This window comes from Tachysurus fulvidraco, chromosome 15, assembly GCF_022655615.1.
Source record: "Tachysurus fulvidraco isolate hzauxx_2018 chromosome 15, HZAU_PFXX_2.0, whole genome shotgun sequence".
Taxonomy (NCBI): domain Eukaryota; kingdom Metazoa; phylum Chordata; class Actinopteri; order Siluriformes; family Bagridae; genus Tachysurus; species Tachysurus fulvidraco.
Genome location: NC_062532.1, coordinates 11,660,007 through 11,679,899, shown reverse-complemented (window position 1 = coordinate 11,679,899; position 19,893 = coordinate 11,660,007). Strand labels below are relative to the sequence as shown.

General features: G+C 37.2%; 1 protein-coding gene across 13 annotated transcripts in view; it reads left to right on the top strand.

Moving 5' to 3' along the window:
• The first annotated feature begins 234 nt into the window (after nt 1-234).
• The window catches only part of nfixb (nuclear factor I/Xb), a 134,371-nt gene continuing 114,712 nt past the window's right edge, over nt 235-19,893 (top strand). For 10 of the 13 annotated variants that reach the window (XM_027141704.2, XM_027141703.2, XM_027141698.2 and 7 more), the window contains exons 1-2: nt 235-327; nt 19,795-19,878. In XM_027141704.2, the coding sequence (XP_026997505.1) occupies nt 250-327; nt 19,795-19,878 (162 nt within the window). In that variant the 5' untranslated portion in view covers nt 235-249. Of the gene's footprint in view, nt 328-7,719; nt 8,638-10,836; nt 10,873-19,794; nt 19,879-19,893 lie in introns of those variants that run through there. The other 3 variants (XM_027141693.2, XM_027141694.2, XM_027141692.2) reach the window with 3 other exon arrangements.

Sequence of the window (19,893 nt, the reverse complement as noted above, 5' to 3'; positions counted from 1 at the left end):
GCTTGGACTGCACATCTTGGCATTTTTCTGTGTCAATGTCCTCTTTCCCTCTCCCTCATCCACACACATCCTACACGTCTAACACACCACGCATGCAAACACGGCCATGCATGCTGCCTGCATCCCGTTAGTGTACTCCTTCTGATTGGTGTTTGCCTTGTGATTTTTCCTTTATTTATTAATTTTCAGCCATCCAAGAAAGAGGATTTTATTTTTTTCCCTGTCTATTTTTGGCGGGAAAGCGAGTGAATGACGGCAAACAGACAGGCTGACCCAGGGCTCAGGTGGCAGCTGTGCTATGACTTCTCTGCCAGGTCATGGCTGATGGTATGTCCACTTTTTCTCTTTTCCATCTTCTCCATTTCCTTTTCTTTCTCTTTCTCCGTTGCTCACTTTTCAACTCATTGCAAACCCACAGTAATCTGGATGACAGCATCTGAGCTGTAATGTTGCATAAAGATTAAATTCCCATGTTCACTTAATGTTTAGAGTTGCTGAGTCTTTTTTGTTTGTTTGTTTCTAGGTACAGTTTTATTGGATGAAATTGTATGAGAGACATGACACATCTGACAGAGTAATATATGTGTTACATTTATCTACTATATTGTGTGATCCTAAAAATAGAGATCACCGGATTATTTTTCCCCAAACACCGTTTTAGTCTGTTTGATTGGTCAGTGTTCAATCCAATCCAAAATGAAAAACACATAGGCCTGTAAATAAATAATGTCTTTTATCTTTCACTTCAATATATAAAACACAATTATAGCTTTTTTTCTTTTAAATTAGACTTTGTATCTGATGCAATTGCAGGTGATTGTGGTCATTTACGGTATCTCAATTTCCGTTATTTACAGTTTATTATATACCCTTCATATTCAAATTAAACAATTCTCAAAACAATTTCAACTCAAATATATATTTCAAGAAACATATCACAATATTATCTGCCAGAGTACTGCCATTTAAATTTGGCTCATAAATGAACTGTGTGTGTAATACCTTCACCCTTTACTCTTAAATCTAGCTAATTAGGGGAAATGTACATAGGACTAAACACTTTGAGCCTCCAGAATAAACTTAAAATGCAGATGTGTCAGGGGAACTGACATGCTTAAAACCCCCTGTACTGCCTACTATTTAGGGCAGCCCAGATGCAGGCCCTCTCTGGATGTGTGTGTGTGTGTGTGTGTGTGTGTGTGTGTGTGTGTGTGTGTAATACTTATAATTATATATAATACTCTATAATACTTCTTGTAAAACTAACCTTTTACAGTATGTGTATACAGTAGAGATGTGAGGGCGTGAGGGTGTGAGGATGTAAGGATAGGCTATAGTTTGCTTGGGGACCTGAATATTTCTACTTTCCTCTGGAGAGCCCTGTTGGCCTACTAATGCCAATATAAACACCAGTATTTTGAATGAGAGTGAAACACTGATTTTGTGACCATAAAATCTTGAACCAAATTGAGAAGTGTTACTATCACTCACTTACCGTTCCCCTTTACCACTTTAAAGCTTTCTAACTTTGAACTTTCTTTAAACTCGCTAATCCTCTGACCTCAGAGTTAGTCATGACACCTTAACACCTTCCTCACTGTTTGGAGGCTCTTCTTACCCTTCACCTGCCCTGCTCCCGTTCTCTCTCTCTCCACCTCTCCTGATTCAATCATATATCCATCCAGCCGTCAGTCCACACCACTGCCTCTCTCTCTGTTTCTCTCTCTTTCACTCTTTTTGTGCACAGATGCCTGGCTTAGCCTGCAACAGCTGTCCCGCCATGTGCTGCTACCAAGTGTTGCCGTGGCATTAACGAAGGGGAGGGGGCTGGCTCATGAATATTCATGCTGACTTGGACCCATTCTACCAAACAGAGCCTAGAAGTGCCAAGGAAGCCCCTCCCCTTATCAGGGTGTGTTGAGAGAGAGAGAGAGAGAGAGAGAGAGAGAGAGAGAGAGAGAGAGAGAGAGAGAGAGAGAGAGAGAGAGAGAGAGAGAGAGAGAGAGCGCAGACCACATCCTATGGCTTAATTCCACCAAACAAGAGTCTCATCTTTGAGGTGTGAAAGAGCGTAGGGAACTGAAGAAGAATGAACGAATTGGAAAAGCCAAGAGAATATGAGTATGATGGTTCCATAAATTGTCATGATTACTCCAGAGCATGAGATATTTGGAAGAGCCTCAAAGAATCCATACTAAAATCTTCATTTACCATGACAGCCTTTTCAACTATTCAATTTATGGTTCTCACATTTACTGACATAATAGGGTCTGTAAATGAGCAGAGCTCAAGGCAGAATATAGACACTAGGAAGATGAGTATTTGTAAGAAATTGACTGAGCCAACTGGTATAAAAAGTATTCACCTTCCTATGAACTTCAGATTATGAAATTCAGAAAATACAGGTGTCAACATTTGATTATCCCACAAACAGCAAAAAAATTGTCATTTTGTGTTTTTGGAGATGCAAATATTTTTCAGAAATGAAAAAGAAGTAAATGAGTGAAAAAAAGAAAGGGTTAGAAACAAAGACAGGACAGATGGGCAAGATGTGGAAAGTAGAGCTTTAAAGGGAGCTACTGATTAGCATGAGATGGGCATACTTTGACCTGCATGTGAGGGTGGAGGAATATAGAGAGAGGTAGAGAGAGATACCAGATGAGGATCGCTGGAGATGGGGGAATGGTAGATCTGACTGACAGGGTCAGTCTCTGGTGTGTCCAATTCTGTCTTTCATGGGGATCCAGGAAAGCAGATTACAGCAAGCCTAACCTGGCTGTCTCTCCAGGGGAGGACAACCCCACTCCCCCAGCCTTTAAAGCCCCACATCCTCTCAAGATCTGGCTGGATCATGCCCAGATCCCCCCAACACACACACACACACACACACACACACACACACACACACACACACACACACACACACACACACACACACACACACACACACACACACATTCATAAGACCTAGCATTTCTGACATTTATATATAATATTGCAGTACAATAATAATAATGCCTTACACTTATCACCTCATCAGAAGTAAAATTTGAAGAATATGTCATCAGAAGTAAAATTTGAAGAATATGTTTTTATGAACTACTTTGTACTAAAATTATGTAGAAACACAACATATAGTCAATATTGAATAAAAAAAAATAAAAATAAAAAAGTATACATGAGTCTGAAAAGCTAAATCAATTAAATATAAATGTATATAGTTCACTCTCAGGTCATAACATCGAAGCAAACAGATGTGTAACCATACATGCTCTCTCTCTCTCTCTCTCTCTCTCTCTCTCTCTCTCTCTCTCTCTCTCTCTCTCTCAAACACACACACACACACACACACACACACACACACACACACACACACACACACACACACACACACACACACACACACACACACACACACACACACACACACAATCCAACGTGTAAGCGCTCCTTGCCGGTGGAAGATAAGCCCAGAGCTCGCAGGCGTTCCCTCGCGGCACGCGCTCTCTTGGAGCGGTGCTGTGCGCGACCCTGATAAGACGCGGGTGCTGCTTTCTGCTCCAATCCCGATAGAGCGGAGTTGCAACTGACCAATCAGAGATAAACGTGTGTTGTTTAACTCATCGCTGCGCGGGAAAGGTAGAATTGATGCGGAGCTATATGTCTTTGTTATGGCATTGTGGTCATAATCTCTTTTTCATTCTACGTTAACTATGCACTGACAGATTAAGCTTTGAGTTCTGCTGACTGACCATGTTAAACAGACACCTGTGTCAACTCACTCTGCCATTTACCAACCTCTATAGAGAGTAAATTGTAACCATTATAAAGTGTTTATTATTATTATTATTATTATTATTATTATTATTATTATTATTATTATTATTATTATTATTATTATGGCTAATTATTATATCCATGTCTGATTAGCCTTCCTTTTTAAAAGCCCAATTTCCTCTTATACACTTTCACAAATTAAAGTTATTGATGCTTTAATATTTAGCATTCACAGGAAAAATACTGATATATTGCACACATTTTCAGATTCATACATTTTCCATGTACAGATTAGACCTATGCACATTTCTAGGTAAAAGATACATACTACGGCTACGTTATGCGACAATAAACACACTTTAGTACCATTTCCCCATGACTGTATGCCATATAAAGGCAAAACATCCGCGAGAGCTTTTTTTAATGTCTGGCAGCATTTTTAATGCACAAAGGCAGACTTTTCATAAGGAATTTTCATAAGGAAATGCAGCTTTTATTGCACTGTGGCTACTTGTTTCGAAAATGCATCGCTTTAAGGTAAGATAGGATAAATGATTTGCACAGCACATTTTCGTCAGGAGTCTGAAAAAGAAAAGGCACCGGTGCTTTGGCCAAGCTCGGCATTCCTGGACGTGTGGTTGCTTAGCTGAATCCCCTTTTCCCGGTTTCTTTTCCCGAAACTCCAGCCAAGAAACTCAGGAGGTCCGTAGCTAATTTACCATGAACTGCACAAACAAGACCCTCTCTGCCCAGGCTATAGGCCCTAACCAAAACAGCCTCTGTTCCTCTAAAAATTCTAACAGGTTACTCACATTTCCCTATTACATACCGGATGTGGAATATTCAAAAAATATCCCAAAAAAGTTTTTCTGGAGTCTATTATAATAAATCAAAAGTTGTGCTTCTGCGAAAGGTCACTGCCGTTGTCCTTTAAAGGTCAAATATATCGACTGCTTTGACCCTGTCCTGATTTTTTTAAATATTATTTTTAAATTAAATATTTCCTTCAGTTCATAGATTTCTCTTTAGAAATGAATAAGGAATCGCAATGCGTCCTGACATTAAGTAGTATATGGTAGTTCAGTATATGGGACATATAAGAGGAGTAATTTTTAAGGTAGAGATGCAAAAATAATTTGGACTGGTATAAAACTTAATACAGCTTCTTAAATTTAATTCCTGTAATTTTTTCGACAATTCGGGTGAAATTTAATGTGATCCATGTGATTCCCTCAGGTGGCATTAGCAGCTATAGATTTTATTAAGATAATGTCTTGTTTTCGCCTCATTTTTCAATGCAATATTTATTAAGGAAATATATATCACCATGATGAACACATGATGTACGCCACAAATGCATAATTATAATAGAATGTTAAGGCCTGCCCTGGAATATTATAACAGACATGGTTTGTAAACAGATATATACGACATTAGAAAAAAATAATAATAAAAGCTAAAGGAAAAATAAACTTACTGCTTATTTCACATAGAGAAAAATATTTAAATATTTATTTTTAAAAATATATTTAAAAATTTGATAAATTGAGCCTATTAAAGGATAGGTCAATCTATTGCATGACAAGATTAAATTAAATTATTTGATTTACAGTTTTATTAGAGGGTTTGATGATTTTGCGTCATGTACTTTTTCTTTCCTTCATATTACCCAGATTGCAGCTTCGCAACATTAACATCATTAATCCAAAGCAAGATATATATTTTGTGTTTAATGAAAAAAAAGTAAAACGACTATTTGGGATACAGCAAGATTTTCTTGTCGGCTGTACGATGCGTTTTCTAATTCCTAATTTATTCCTGTTTAATTGTGCAGGGTTTTTCTAATTGGGTCTGCTCGCAATCTCCTCTCATATAATATTGCACTGCGAGAAGACAACAACAAACAGGATGTAGTTCTACAACAACAGAGGCTTTAAAACAGAAATTCGTTTATTTAAAAAGACAGGTAATTGGACATGTAATTCCACAGTGTCTCATTAATAGTTATAAATTATTACATTATTCAAATGTGTTTATTATTACAATTAAAACTAAGTCCTTCATTGGTACATCATATCTTAAACTAAGACCCCCCCAACCCAATTCTATTTTACATATTATTATTACTACGAGATAATAGAAATTAGCAAAACTTCAGGATTTGGCACTTGAATAAAATTAAACGTTGATTAGTCTTAAAGATTATTTGTCTAAATGCAATAGTCATAATTGAAAATGGAAAATTAAAATATATAATCGTACTTTGGTCTTTTATTATTTATTTGTTCAAGAAATATAAACAACATGACGCCAATAAAACGTTGTTTTTTTATTTTGCTATAGATGTATATTCATCAATTAATTAGGACTTCTGCTGCAAGAATTACTCTTTTAAGTGTTTGCCATTTCCTGTTAAAAAAATTGTGGTCCAGTCTTCTTTGCAGTACAAATAAAGTTAGAGATTAAACCCCATTTTAGGGGTTTTAGCACATCTCCTCATGTTCACATCTGCAGCCTGTTTATTTATTTTTTTTATGTTTTTATGTTTTAATTATTATTATTTCTATTACATTTTTCGTTCCTAGATGATTAATCAACACACCAGTTACCAATTACGCCTATTCTGTATGTATATAAGTACATGTATGCTTTATCTCTCTTATTTACCCTTGGGACTAATGAAGTGCTCTATATAAAAAGATACACGGCTTTACAATTTAAAACGTGCAATTATTTCTACTAAAGTTCTGTAAAATATCATTTAATTATTAAAAAGTTTATTTGTTGTTTTATTGCCTTATTCGGTAAGATAATTTTGTGAGGTCTATGTGTGTTGCAGTTCAACTTCCACCTGTATAGCGAGGCTTTAATGCTTTTTGCATTATAAAGGAAGTATATTCATCAAACCAAGTGACCTGTGGCCAAAATGAGGCCTAATGGAACTAGATAATTATTCACAATAAAGTGATAAAATAAATTCATGCATGTTAGTTTGTGTAGTTTCACACATTTATTATCTTGATTAATGCATGAACCCAGACTGTACAACTGTGCCGAATTTAAGCAACACCTTTTTGGGTTAAAACAATGCAAACCTTTTAAATGTTTTGTATTTTTTTTTATTCTTTTTTTTAATAATTACTCCTACAGTCACTGAGCTATTTAGTCGAGGTTTTAATGAAATTATATTTAATGATAATTTATTTATAAAACTGTCTCCATTAATAGAAGGTATCTCATTGCTGTAGCCTATTCATTAATGTATCCCGTATTCAGTATTTTTTTTAAATATATTATATATCTGCACTATTTCCATTTTCTTTTCTTTTTCAAATATTTATTTTAGTGGTTGTTCTGCGTTGTAGCATATTTCCAACATGCAGTGCACACTTTACTGGACACTAATCTTAAGAAAAATGCTGCATCCACTAATAATCTTTAACATCTTTTCTATATTTTCTTTAAGAAATCTAAGAAGAAGAAAAAACGGTCTAATATAATATGCATCATACTCCTCGGCAAGAGTCTTAAACAAATAGCCCTTACACGTGAGCATTTGATGGGCATCTTCCTCTGACTAGTGCAAACTCTGTGTATACTTTCCGTGGTGCACCAGAACGCTACTTATCTTTAAGTACACTACTTCGATAGGGCTTTTCACTCATAATCATGACAATCACTTGGTCCACTGATGGCATTTTTAGATCATTAGGTGAAACCAAAGCGTTTGATCATTCACGCTTATGCGCTGTTATATCGGGTTTATGACGTGTATATGCATTAACCTATCCATATTTCACACTTTAATATCTTTGTCATAAACTAAACTCCGAACATGGCATTAGCTACACACATCTCTTTGCCCCCTCTCTCTTTTCCTCTCTCACTCTCTCACTCTCTCTCTTCACCCCCCCTCTCGCTCTCGTTGTGCTTGCCATTGCCGGTGAATGGTAATCCCCTGCCCTCCATGCTCCACTCCGAGCCCGTATTTAATTCCCCTAAACCCCCCAGCTGTCGATCGGCTCACGCGCGGAACGCGACAGACTGCGAAGCCGCTCTCGGTTATTAATAATTCACCAGCTCCTGTGCGTCTCCGTCCGCCATCACTGTTGTACCGGGTATCACGTTATTTTGTTGTTGTTGTTGTTAGGGCTTTTTTGTTCTTTTTTGGCAACCGGACTCATTCTTATTCCTATTATTTCACTGAATTTGTTTTAGCGAGCGTATCAGCGTCAGAGCGTCAGCGCCGTAAAAAGTGCGTTTGTGTTTCCGTTGCGCGTCGCGCGCCGTGATTTCTGCACAGCCGCCGCGCCCGAAATTCAGCGTTTCTCTCTGACTTTTCATCCGTGCGGCGAATTTAAAAGGAAGAGGAGGGAACTGAGAGAGGTGTCCGGAGAAAAGGGATGGAGATCGAGCGCTGATAACGGATGAAGTCTGGAAACGTGAGACAGCTTTGTTTTTTTTGTTTTTTTGTAATCGGCTCAAAGCAGAAAGTTGTGGCTCGGTGTTCGGCTCACTGAACGGACCCGGACTTACCTCGCCGCTTTTTACCGTTTGAGACAAAGTATAACATAAAACGTCAGGGAACAGGAAAAATCTGGCTCGGATAAATTCCCATAAATCCCCAAATCTTCACCCGGAGATCGTATATTAAGTGGTACTTTAGTTTTAAAATGTTCGGTGCCCCTCAGGCCGTCCCGAGATAAGCTTCTTTCGCTTCCGGTATCATCCGAAGATACCGAGCCGCTCGCGCTCCCTCTCTTACGCTGTTTTTTTTTTTTTTTTTTTTTGGAAACTTTTTTGTCTGAAGGAGAAAAATGGGTCTTTGAGACTGTTGGCACTTTTCCCCGCTCCACAATGGTACGTGCTGCGTAAATTAACACTTTGTTCTCTTTCTGCATGTGTTAAAATGTTACTTTTAATTGAAGTGAGCGCACAATTCCACTGAAACTCACAATAATATTCTACTTGCTTTAAGATCCGCACCAATTCTATGTAGAACAGTCCAGGAAATAATATATAGGGTTCTTTTTGTTTGTTTTTTCATGCAAAACAGGTTGTGTTTGATGTTGATTTGGCTAATGGTGCGTAATCTTGTTTATTTACACAGCGATTAGTCTATTTTTTGTTTAGAAGAATATACTTGAAAGTGGTGAAATGCGCGCGCCTGAGTCATGTGAACGTGTGCAGGAGAGCTGGCGGTTCCAAAGCGCGCGCTGTCAGTGGCTTGGCAAGCCTGGGGTTTGGTAAGAATAAGTTTATCTACAAAGTAAACTATACAGCACCCCGAGTTGTCATTGAAGACTTGTCTAACCACCAGGAAAAACAGCTTACACTGTGGTATTTTACTTGATCCATTTGTGGTCTTGTTTGTTTAGTTCGAGCTGTTAACCAAGATCAGATGGTTAAAAACAGGGGGATCTAAATGTCTAGGAACATCATAAAATCACAGTCTGGTTCAAGGCTCGTCATTTCCTCATACTATGGCTGAAACGTTTTTGGTTTTAGGTTATATCACGTCTATCATACGCACGTATTTGCCACATGCACTTGTATCCAGTCATTATTTAACACGCTCCCCGCAGTGCCGAGTGTGTCACTTGTCGGCTGCCGTAGTTGAAAGGCCAGCGCTGCGTTTTGACGCCATGTGCGTGTTTTTTTTTTTTTTTAAATCATTACTAAGCCCACATTCGCTACGATGCCACTATTCAGAACAAGCATATCTGCGTGTCACATGCCTGCAGTGTCAATGGCAATATAGTGCAGCTGTTTAAAAATGCAATTTCTTATTCCTATGAATCAGTCCAAGCTGTTTATTGTGGGTAAACAGTTATGATGAAAATCAGGGAACATTTATTTGAGCTAGTGTAAAGATGCCAACAGGAGCATAAAATGTAGGATGTTGGCTGCACTTTAAGTTCATTTCTGCTGATGGGATTATTGCAAATATTTGTGCAAAAAAAGAGCACCTCAGTGAATGATTATTTCTAAGCTTCCTCAAACTCCTTCACCAAATTGCTTCCTCCCTACTGGAATATCTAAAGAGGTCTCTAGCTTTTGAAGGTCACCAAGCAGACCTAAGACCTATAAAAAAAATGTTGTCTTTTGGAACTGGGCTCATTTATTAACAATTCAATCTGTTAGAAGCGTATGAATTATATCCACTATTTATTATCACTGAAAACAAAAGCTGAAGTGTACATGCCAGTACTTCAGTGTCTTTAAATCCTAATGATTTTGATCCGACTATGTGTCATTTGGCTTCAGATCTGTCTGGAAATGTGAGGAGTGATCGCATCGCCCACATTCGACTGTGTTTACTTTTGAAATATAACCTTGAAGCAGCAGAGGACCTCCAGATGGGCCAATATATCGGCATATTAATATGGATAATTAATTGTTTACTTGCTTTTATAAATGGCATCAGGCCAAATAGGACAATCTTAAAGGAAGTGAGGGAGTATATTCAGTATTTGGCTCCATTTGGGATTAACATTTAAAAAACAAAAAACAGGGACAGAGCTGCCTTTAATTACTTGATTTCAAACAACAATCAAAGCTAAAAACTTTTGATAGTTCAAAGCAGACAGCTTAGACTATTGTAGTACTGGATACATGTCAACATGAACCTAAGAGTTGGCATAACAATATATATTTTCATCAAACTGTTTTACAATTAATTTGCTTATTTTTGACTTTTGTATGTTCTTGCTACAGAAATATAAAGATTACTATTTGCCTTTAAAATGATGCATCAGAGATGCTTTGCTGTACAGTGTAATTTAATCCATTTTGAAGTATTGGATTTGGGGAGTGTTGTCATTTTTTACTGCACTCATTTCCTCTGATAATATAATAAAAAGTTTTGCAATATTTCTGTCTTTATTAAAAGAATGTTCCCTTTTTGATAACATACTGTTCTCTTTCAGTCCATGAGAGAGAATTTTAGTTGATCACTGCAAGTTCAACTGAAATGTAAATTTAAATAATATAATAGTGTTTGAAAAAAAATACATTTCATGCCAATGATACAAATGGGCCCACCTCAACAGGTTCACAGGATGCAGGTGTAGCATGCCTTCCACAAGACAAATGGTCAGTATTCTCCACTTATCATGAAATAATTAATAGGAGCTTATGACGTTAGTATGGGGTTGATCCCAATTTTACCCCTAATTTTTGAAGACGGAAACATTTGGTATGTTTGATAAAACACTGCTTTGATTACAAGTGACTTTACTTTTGTATAGTGAAGTCTTTTTTTAATAAATGAAGAGATACTTGATGGTTTGCTGCTCTTTACCAATACACCAGTTCAAGACTAGTAGTCAAATGGAAGAGTTCCACATCCTCCAATTTTGCAGAATGGTCCACAACTGATTTTTGCAGAAAGAACATTACATTCCCGACTGCATGGTTTAGGAGAAAAACGAAGTTCGAAGTTTATTAGTTGTTTGCCTAACATCAACAAGTTACAAGTACAAATGGGTCCTCTTGCTTGGTTTTAGGTCCATTGGATGAAAGCTGGGCAATGAAGCTTAGCAAAGGCAATGAACTGGCACTGACCATAGATTAATGGACTAAAGATTAAATACACCACAGAAATACTCCCCATGGGACATTGCTGTCATGGGACATTGCCGTCATCGTGTTTCTACATAGGATTAATTAGAGTGACTCAAGGGAATGGTTTCTCCTGGTGTCATTGTAAAGGAATGCTCAGCCAAATGTGAGGAAATGTGCAGGTGGATTTAAGTTCCTGTATAGAGCTTTAAATTTTCCTGAGATTCACAAACTTTTAGAAACAAGAACTGTTTGGATTCAGTTGTTTATGTGGGGGAAGGAATGATGCAATTTGAATTATTAACCTTTCAGTTTTCGCAATTTTCTAGTACGTTTGTTTGCTACAATGGCTTTACAGGTCTAAAACATTGATAAACAATAAATAAGTCCTAATCTTATTTTAAAGCAATTGTGTCTATATGCCATCCATTGCAGTGGAAACACACAAGGCTGAAAACTGCTTTAAAATATGTGGAGCCATTAGAATCTATGGCAGTTTGTATTTGGGTTCAATAATGAAGAAGATTATATTCTATTAATGTCAAATGCATCATTCGTCAAATAATGGGTAGTCTACAACATTTTGATTATGATGTTTGAGAGCATTGTCTGTCTTTTTTAGTGAGATCACTAGTGTATTTCATGTCCAGTACACATTACAGATTACCTCCTTGTACAGATTAATTATGCCCATTCTCTCTCAGTTACTGGATCAAAAGTGAGCAAAGTTAGTGTGGCAAATATAATATTCATGTGAAATTTAATCTTTATATTATGTAGAAGTATGGAGGGCTAGAGCTAGTATCCACAGTAGGGTCCAATGCTGATACTGTACAAGGACAGGACTTGAAACTTGCATTTGAGACAGAGGAAGTGAACGAGCCTGTAAATGATTCTGGTTAAAGACTTTGACCAACACTGGAGAATGAATAGAAGTGTTGAGGAAAGGGAGGAAACAGATTTTTACTGACACAGGGTCTGAGAGAAGGAGCAGGGCATGTGAGCGATGTTGATTGAGCACATGCTTTTAAGTTTAACAGCACGAGGAGAAGAGCTGTGAACAACACAGGGACATGAAGCAGAGCAATGACATGTTGGATATATTTTGGCTAAGTTTGTGTATGGTATAAAGGCCTGGGGCTGAAAGTAAAATATGGGTCTGGCCCAGGGGTCATCAACTGGTGGACTGGGTTCCGAATGCGGAACCATAAAAGTATTTTCAAGTACTTGAAAAAATACTGTTACAGAGCTGATAAACTATGAAAAATAGCTGTAAGTTAGTGACTCTAGATTTTTAAATGCATAATCACAGCTAGAAGATTGTTTCTTGTGGTTTATCCAGTCACATGCATTTGTGTCAGTTATTTAAATGAAGACTGCTATTCAGACAAGCGCCAAGCTACAGGACTAGCTACAATAGCTCATAAAGGGAAAGGTTAAAAATGTTGAAATACGAATGGACAGATACACAGTATGGCCAAAAGATTGTGGACACCTGAGGATGACAACCATTTGAGGGTTTTTCCCAAACTGTTGCCCCAAAGAACAAAGCAATCAATTGTCCAGGATGTCTTTATCTGTGGTAGCATAACAATTTCCCTTCACTGGAACAAAGGGGCCAATCATGACAACATGACAATACCTCTGTGCACAAAGTTTTATGAAGACATGGTTGGTTGCCAAGGCTCTAGTGGCCTGCTCAGAACACTGACCTCAACCCCACTGAACAACTTCGAAATGAACTGAAATGTCAATTCTGTCCAAGGCCTCATCGCGCCACATTGGTACTTGCCCTCACTAAATCACTTGTGGGTGAATGGGCACACTCCAAAATCTAGTGTAAAACCTTCCCAGAAAAAATGGAGTTTATTATAACAGCAAAAGAGGATTAAATCTGTAATGGGATGTTAATTGTTGGCCATTCTGTGTAAGTATGCTTATTCTTCCCACATCAAATCAGAAACAGGGATCCAATTAGTTCAAAGTTTTTGCCACCAATCAAAAAGGATAACATTTGTTGGAGTTTAAGAGACTGAACTGTCTTCAGGATGCTCAAAAACGTGATGTACCGGAGATAAGTTGCCAAACTTCCAGGAGTTCTTTTACACTTGCACAGAAGGGTAATATCCCTTGATTTGCCAATGTTGCACTGGATCCACTGTGTTTGGAATAGTCTTCTGTTACGTAGAAGGCTCTGGGTTGTAATGTGGCTTCCCTTGCAAAATCATATTGAGAAATGTCCTCAAATCATTGTCACAGATCATAGATTGGATCCAGAATACTAGGCAAAGGTATCGTGTAATATGACTCAGTTATAGCTGATGTGTACTATTTTAGGAGATAGATAGATAGATAGATAGATAGATAGATAGATAGATAGATAGATAGATAGATAGATAGATAGATAGATAGATACTGTAGATAGTTGCGCTTCCATCTTCATTCTGCTGTCTCTTTATCTCTCTTTACAGAGTCTATAGATGAGTCACTCATTTAAGAAAAATAATGTCCTACAGCAATGGCTAATCTCCTTTAATTTGGAATTGCTTCAGTTTTCAGTCATTTCTAATCTTCTTCTCTTTTGACTTGAGAACTATACCGTTTTGGGTAACATACTGTTTTCTATTCATACTGTACATGAGCCCATGATAGCCTACCAACAACTGTACTAAGTCTATATCCAAGTCAATTGCCTTGTCAGTCTTCCAGTGACTCCGGCTTGTGTGTTCCATAGTGTTCAGTGAAAGCTTTTGGATATCCAGTGCAATTTTTATTGTGTATAATACTTCATGATCGGAAATTACTGCCAATATAGACCACAATGCTTATACAGAAGGCAATTGTAACAGCATTCCCAGCTTCAACAGCCTTGCCAACAAACAATAAGCAGTCTCCTACCGACACCTCCCCCTTTCTTTTGCTATTATATCCCCCACTCCTTTTCATTTTTCTTTTGCCCTCTTCTCCAGAGATGTACGTATGAAATATCACATTTTTCCAGCATTTTTCCCTGAAGTGGCCTTGGCAAATGTTCACACAGCATGCATTTCTCCTTTCATATATCTCCCTTAACTCCACCGTTTTTAATAAACAAGTTCGCCCCCCTCCCTTCGCCTTTGATGTATTTGCCATATTACCTGTTAAGTCTGGAGAGAGTTAATGGGTGCATAAGGTTTCCTGTGGATTCCCAGTCAACCTCTCCAAATATGCAAAAAAGCATAAGAGGACCACATTGGTGCTGATTGTTTTCAACTTGATGGCAATGTTGAAGTTGAAGATGCTTTGTGAAAATATTCACAAGAAAGGGGAGCATTTTGTTGCATTTCATTCTCAAGGGCTGTCGTGTGTGTAGCAAGACCAATGTAGTAAAGAAATTATGAACAGATTTGTGATTTATTCAGCGCCATGACGAAGCGCCAAGTAGGCCTCGCTATAAACCACATCCATATAGTTTAACACAAATCGACGTGTGAGAAAATATACTGAAGTAAGAGAACGATCATTAATATGTAACAGTTTAGTGGATTTTTTTTTTCACATTGACTGTAAAATCCTAGTTTGTATCACAAGGACCTACAGCATGTAGAGAGCCAAGGATTAGACATTGTTTTTATGAATACTTATTTAGGTTTTAAGCAATTTTAATGCATCTTTGGAGTCATAACATGCTAATTTATAACAAAATAGACCGCTATATATAATTGATATAATTCTCCATAAGAATGCACAGAAGGAAAAAAAAGCAGGACAGTACTACAGGGAAAAACATCAAACAATCAACAAAGACGTGAAGCGTGAAGGCAGTCTAGTCCGGAAAGACAGAGACTAATACTGGTGTATGACAGTTCACTGGCCACTGTGTCAGGAACATTTGATTAAAAAAATCAGGTGTGCAGTATTTCAGTTACAGCTGATCTACTGGGATTTTCATACACAACAGTATCTAAAGTTTACAATGAATTGTGTAAAAAACAAAAAAAGGAAATCCCGGAAATTCTTCTTATTGTTGGTGAGAGAGGATATTTGGCAGGTTTTTTTTTTAGCTGACATAAAAACCTATGCAACTGACTAAAGCTGTAATTAAAGTTAATAAATTTTATTGAAAACCATGATCAAGCTTGAGGCAGATGAGCTACAACAACGAAAGACAACATCAAGTTGTACTACAGACCACTTTCCCACTTTTTAGTGTCCATTTTGGTGACCCTTTGCCCTCTGTAGCCACAGATACTGTACTTGCTCTTGGCTGACAGGATTGAAGCTCAATGTGGTCTTCTGCTGTCATAACCCAACAGAGGTACATATCCAAGACATAGAGTTATACTTCATGTTCCCAGTCAATATCTTGAAGGGTATTCAAAAGTATTGCATAAATATTTAATTAAACTGTGCTGGACAATTTATTAAAGGCTTATATCAGTACACATAAGGTGACCTAAGATGATTTCAGTGGCTGTATTTACATGAAAGAAAGAATAGAGATAATAATAATAATAATAATAATAATAATAATAATAATAATAATAATAATAATCAGTATGATGATAGTATGTCTTGGTTATGGTTACATCAGGTATGGTTTGTTTTTACTAAAAACACATTCATGATGCTTATAGATATCAAATGTGCATGTAGACATATGCCTACTACATCCTAGTAGACCATAACATTGTTAAATTCTTATCTTTGGTTTGAGTTCCATGCACATGTAAGAAATATTTGAAAAACAAAAGTTAAGATGACAGATGCTTCATAACGTGCAATTCGTGAAAACAAATATAGTTTCTGAGGTGAGCAACAATCAACCCATAATTAGAACTGAGTATTTTTTTCTCTACTGAAGTACACAAAGTATCAGACCATAGACAAAGCCATCTACTTTGTAAACACTTTGGTCACCTCCTTACATAAATCCTTCACTAGTGTTAAATATTTATGCAATGCTTATGCAATGTGTTAGAAGAAACCCAATGTGGGTACACAAGAAGACCACAGTGGATTAGTGATTGTTAATGTTATATGAATATAGATAAGGAAGAGGTCAGATTGTTGTCAGTGATTAAAGAGTTGCAGCTGCTTTCATTTGAGCATAGAAAGTGGTAGTGCTAATAATTTCTTACCTAAGTGTGGACAAATCTCATGTTCAAACTATTTTTACTGTGCAGTGATGCAGTTATACATAAATGCATCGAAAAAAAGCAGCCAGAAACACAGACATTAAATATTTAGTGGATGATGACAATGGCATGGCAGCTGGTAGGTTTTTTTTAGATATGAAACAGTGTGGTATGAAAATTGAGTTGCCTTTATTAATATCTTTTAAGTATTTGGTTAAAATAGGATTTTTTGGTTCAGATGGATCTCCATATTGATTTATCATGTTAGAATTTAATACTTTTTTTCAATGACTGAAGTTAAAATACTTCTCTTTATGGATTACCAGCACTTCTATATTTTACTTTTTTGAATACTGTAAGTTTTTGGATTGTTTGTGTTTACGCTGTATACCCACTAGGAAAGGCAAAGGATTTCCGTATACCCACTTAAAAAGCGTGAGGATACGTAACAATATCGTTTTGTGACAGAACATTCATTCATAAATTCACCCCATCAGTGTTGTGAACACAGACTGTGGTTGCGATTGTGAATCACTAACGTTTTTGTACGATTGGGGATTCCGTGGCCTGTGACCTGATCTGACGTCACCTACCAAGGAGGAAAATCAGTTGCTTGGTGGTGTTTTTTGGCGCAAATTTGAAATTAATTAACTAATGTAAAAGAAGATGTGAAATGAAAGCAGACTCAAACTACACTCTGAGTGTTTTCGGAAGCCTGCGCCTAAAGCTACAGCAGCTTCGGGTGACATTTCACTCAGAGCCCAAGTACAAATGTATTTGGAAAGCTTTGTAAACTACCAGTTCATTCAGTTCATAATATTCTGCAATGAAAGAGTGTTGGTGATAGAACTGAACAAATGTTTATTCACTCTTAAATGTACATTGAAAATTGACAGCTGATAAAACCTGTGCTCCAGGTCCCATATTCATATAACATTTAAGGCTAAATGTAGCTCTTAAAGGTAAAGTTCACCCAAAAATGAAAATTGTGTTATTTTTTCAAAATATCATCTTTTGTGTTAAACAGAAGAAAGAAACTCATACAGTTTTGGAAAAATTGAGGTTGAGGAAATAACACAATTTTAATTTTTGGGTGAACTAAGCACTTATGTACGTCGCTCTGGATAAGAGCGTCTGCCAAATGTTGTAAATGTAAATGTAAAACTATACCTTTAAGAGCTACATTTAGCCTTAAATGTTATATGAATATGGGACCTGGAGCACAGGTTTTATCAGCTGACTGTCTTTTGTTGCTTATAATAAATTGGAATGTTGATAACACATAATCAGTCTTTAATAATGCTCTAAATTACATGTAGATGCATATTTTATGCATTAGTGAGTGTGGTGCCTATGGGGTGTCGCTCTAGGATGGGTGCCTATGAGGCTGGGGGGGATCACAGTATACTCACTACAAAAAACTAGACTACACCACTGGTTTTGCCCCATATAGCTACTCATAATCTCCCAACACAGCGCCCTACCTGTGCCTTGTTGTGCTTATCTGTAGCTGGCTATGCTGTCAAATGTCTAGCTAATAATAAGTATTCTTGGCTAACCAAACTCATTTTGTTGTCCCATGGCTTAATGTAAATCAAATTTATTATTTATTATTTTTTATTAGCTTGGTTGCACATCACAAAATCTGTTTATGGACAGCCATGGGGTACGTCAAATTCTTGGATGTTTACATTTACTGTAGGTAGTAATCTGATCTTAAAATACTTTTCAGTATCTTATTCACTGTAGAGCATCAAATGAACTCATAACACTCATAACTGAAAACATTCACCAACACTACATAGATCGTAGTCCCTGCACTTTTGTTTTGCACTTGCTCATAAACAATACTATATAAATACATTTTTAATAAATATTTTAAAATATATAGATACATATTTGAGACAAATCATCATATGTTATTGTGTTTTCATCGATCCGATTTAAATAAAAGATTGTTTTTCAGGACCTGACCCTGTTATATGCTAGTGATATGATGAGTTTGTTTTCTTATTTGGATGAAACTGCTTATAGAATTATTTAACCGAAGTTGATCTGGGCCGTGTCCTCTGCGTTTCTCAGTCTATTAGACTGACTGAGTTAGAAAGAAAGAACATGACTGAGAATGTGTATGGATACATCCTAATTTCTGAATAATGCTCTGTTGTGTAGATGAGAAGTACTTAATGTACGAGTGCAGTTTAATCTGTTTGCCTTTGAATGCATATTTAGACATTCATAGCTCTGTAGAGGCCTGGGAGAGTGAAAGGGAAAGTGCCTGTAACCGCTTATTGCTGTGGATATGAATAGCTTGTGTTGCAGCCACAGCTCGGTTAGCCAGTGTCTGGGACTTATTATAGTGCTGTGTGTGAGTGTGTGAGTGTACGTGTGTGTGCGTGCATGTCTGTTATTTTAATGCTACATCTATTTATGCTTGAGCACTAAACATTTCTATATGCATGCATTCAACTTTGATGCACATTTGATTGGTTAATTTCAGTGATTTTGTGGCCTTAGATTAAAGCTGAGTTTCATCAGAGATTTGTATAATGAAATAAGTATGGGTGTGCTCTTACACTCAATAATGTGTACTTATGTGGGACAACTTTCCTGCTTTCCACACTGATCATATAACAGTGTAATTCTGTGGGCAAATCTTGAGACTCGGTGAGGCTCACTGACACAACATATATCCTGATCATGGCATTATTCCATGCTTTTCTGTGTGATTTAACATGATTTCACTAATGGCTGAAATGGGACTGGGGAGCGTATTCAGTGCTTGGTCCCAGCAAGGCTCTTCCCCGGCATACAAATGAACTGGCATGAATGGGATCAACACTCAGGGAAAACAAACCACCTTGACGGTCGATTAGGAAGAAAGGGCCCGCTGTGTGAGTGCTGGGGTGCCCAATAAGTCACAGACATACTGGAAAGTCAGCAGGTGTGGACCGGGACCAGTCGGGATCTCTGGTCTGGCTGAGTGTGGTGGTATTGAGAGGATGTTGCGAAACAAACTGAGACAGACATGCACAGAAACTCACAAAGCACCTGGGCTGTAGAGCACAAAGCCCTCTTGCAGTGTGATGTCTTGTTAAATGGATGGTTCTATTCAGGGTGGCTGTTTAAATGGACCAAATTAATGCAGGAAGTGTCTTTGTAGATAACTGTAAAATAACTGTAGGAAAAAATGCTGTAGAAAAAAAACAACTGTGGAAAGAACGTATTTTCCTCAAAGGTCTTTGGAATTAAAATAATTTTCAAGGTAATATGTTATAATGCATAATAATACATTGTTGTTTTTTTTAATAATACTTTTTTTATTTTTTTATTTCAGGCTACCGAATCATTTCTGGTGAATGAAGACCCGTCCAGAGGTCCTGGGATGCCGGAATGCTTTGTTGTGTCTGATTCCTACCGGGTATGCCTCATTATT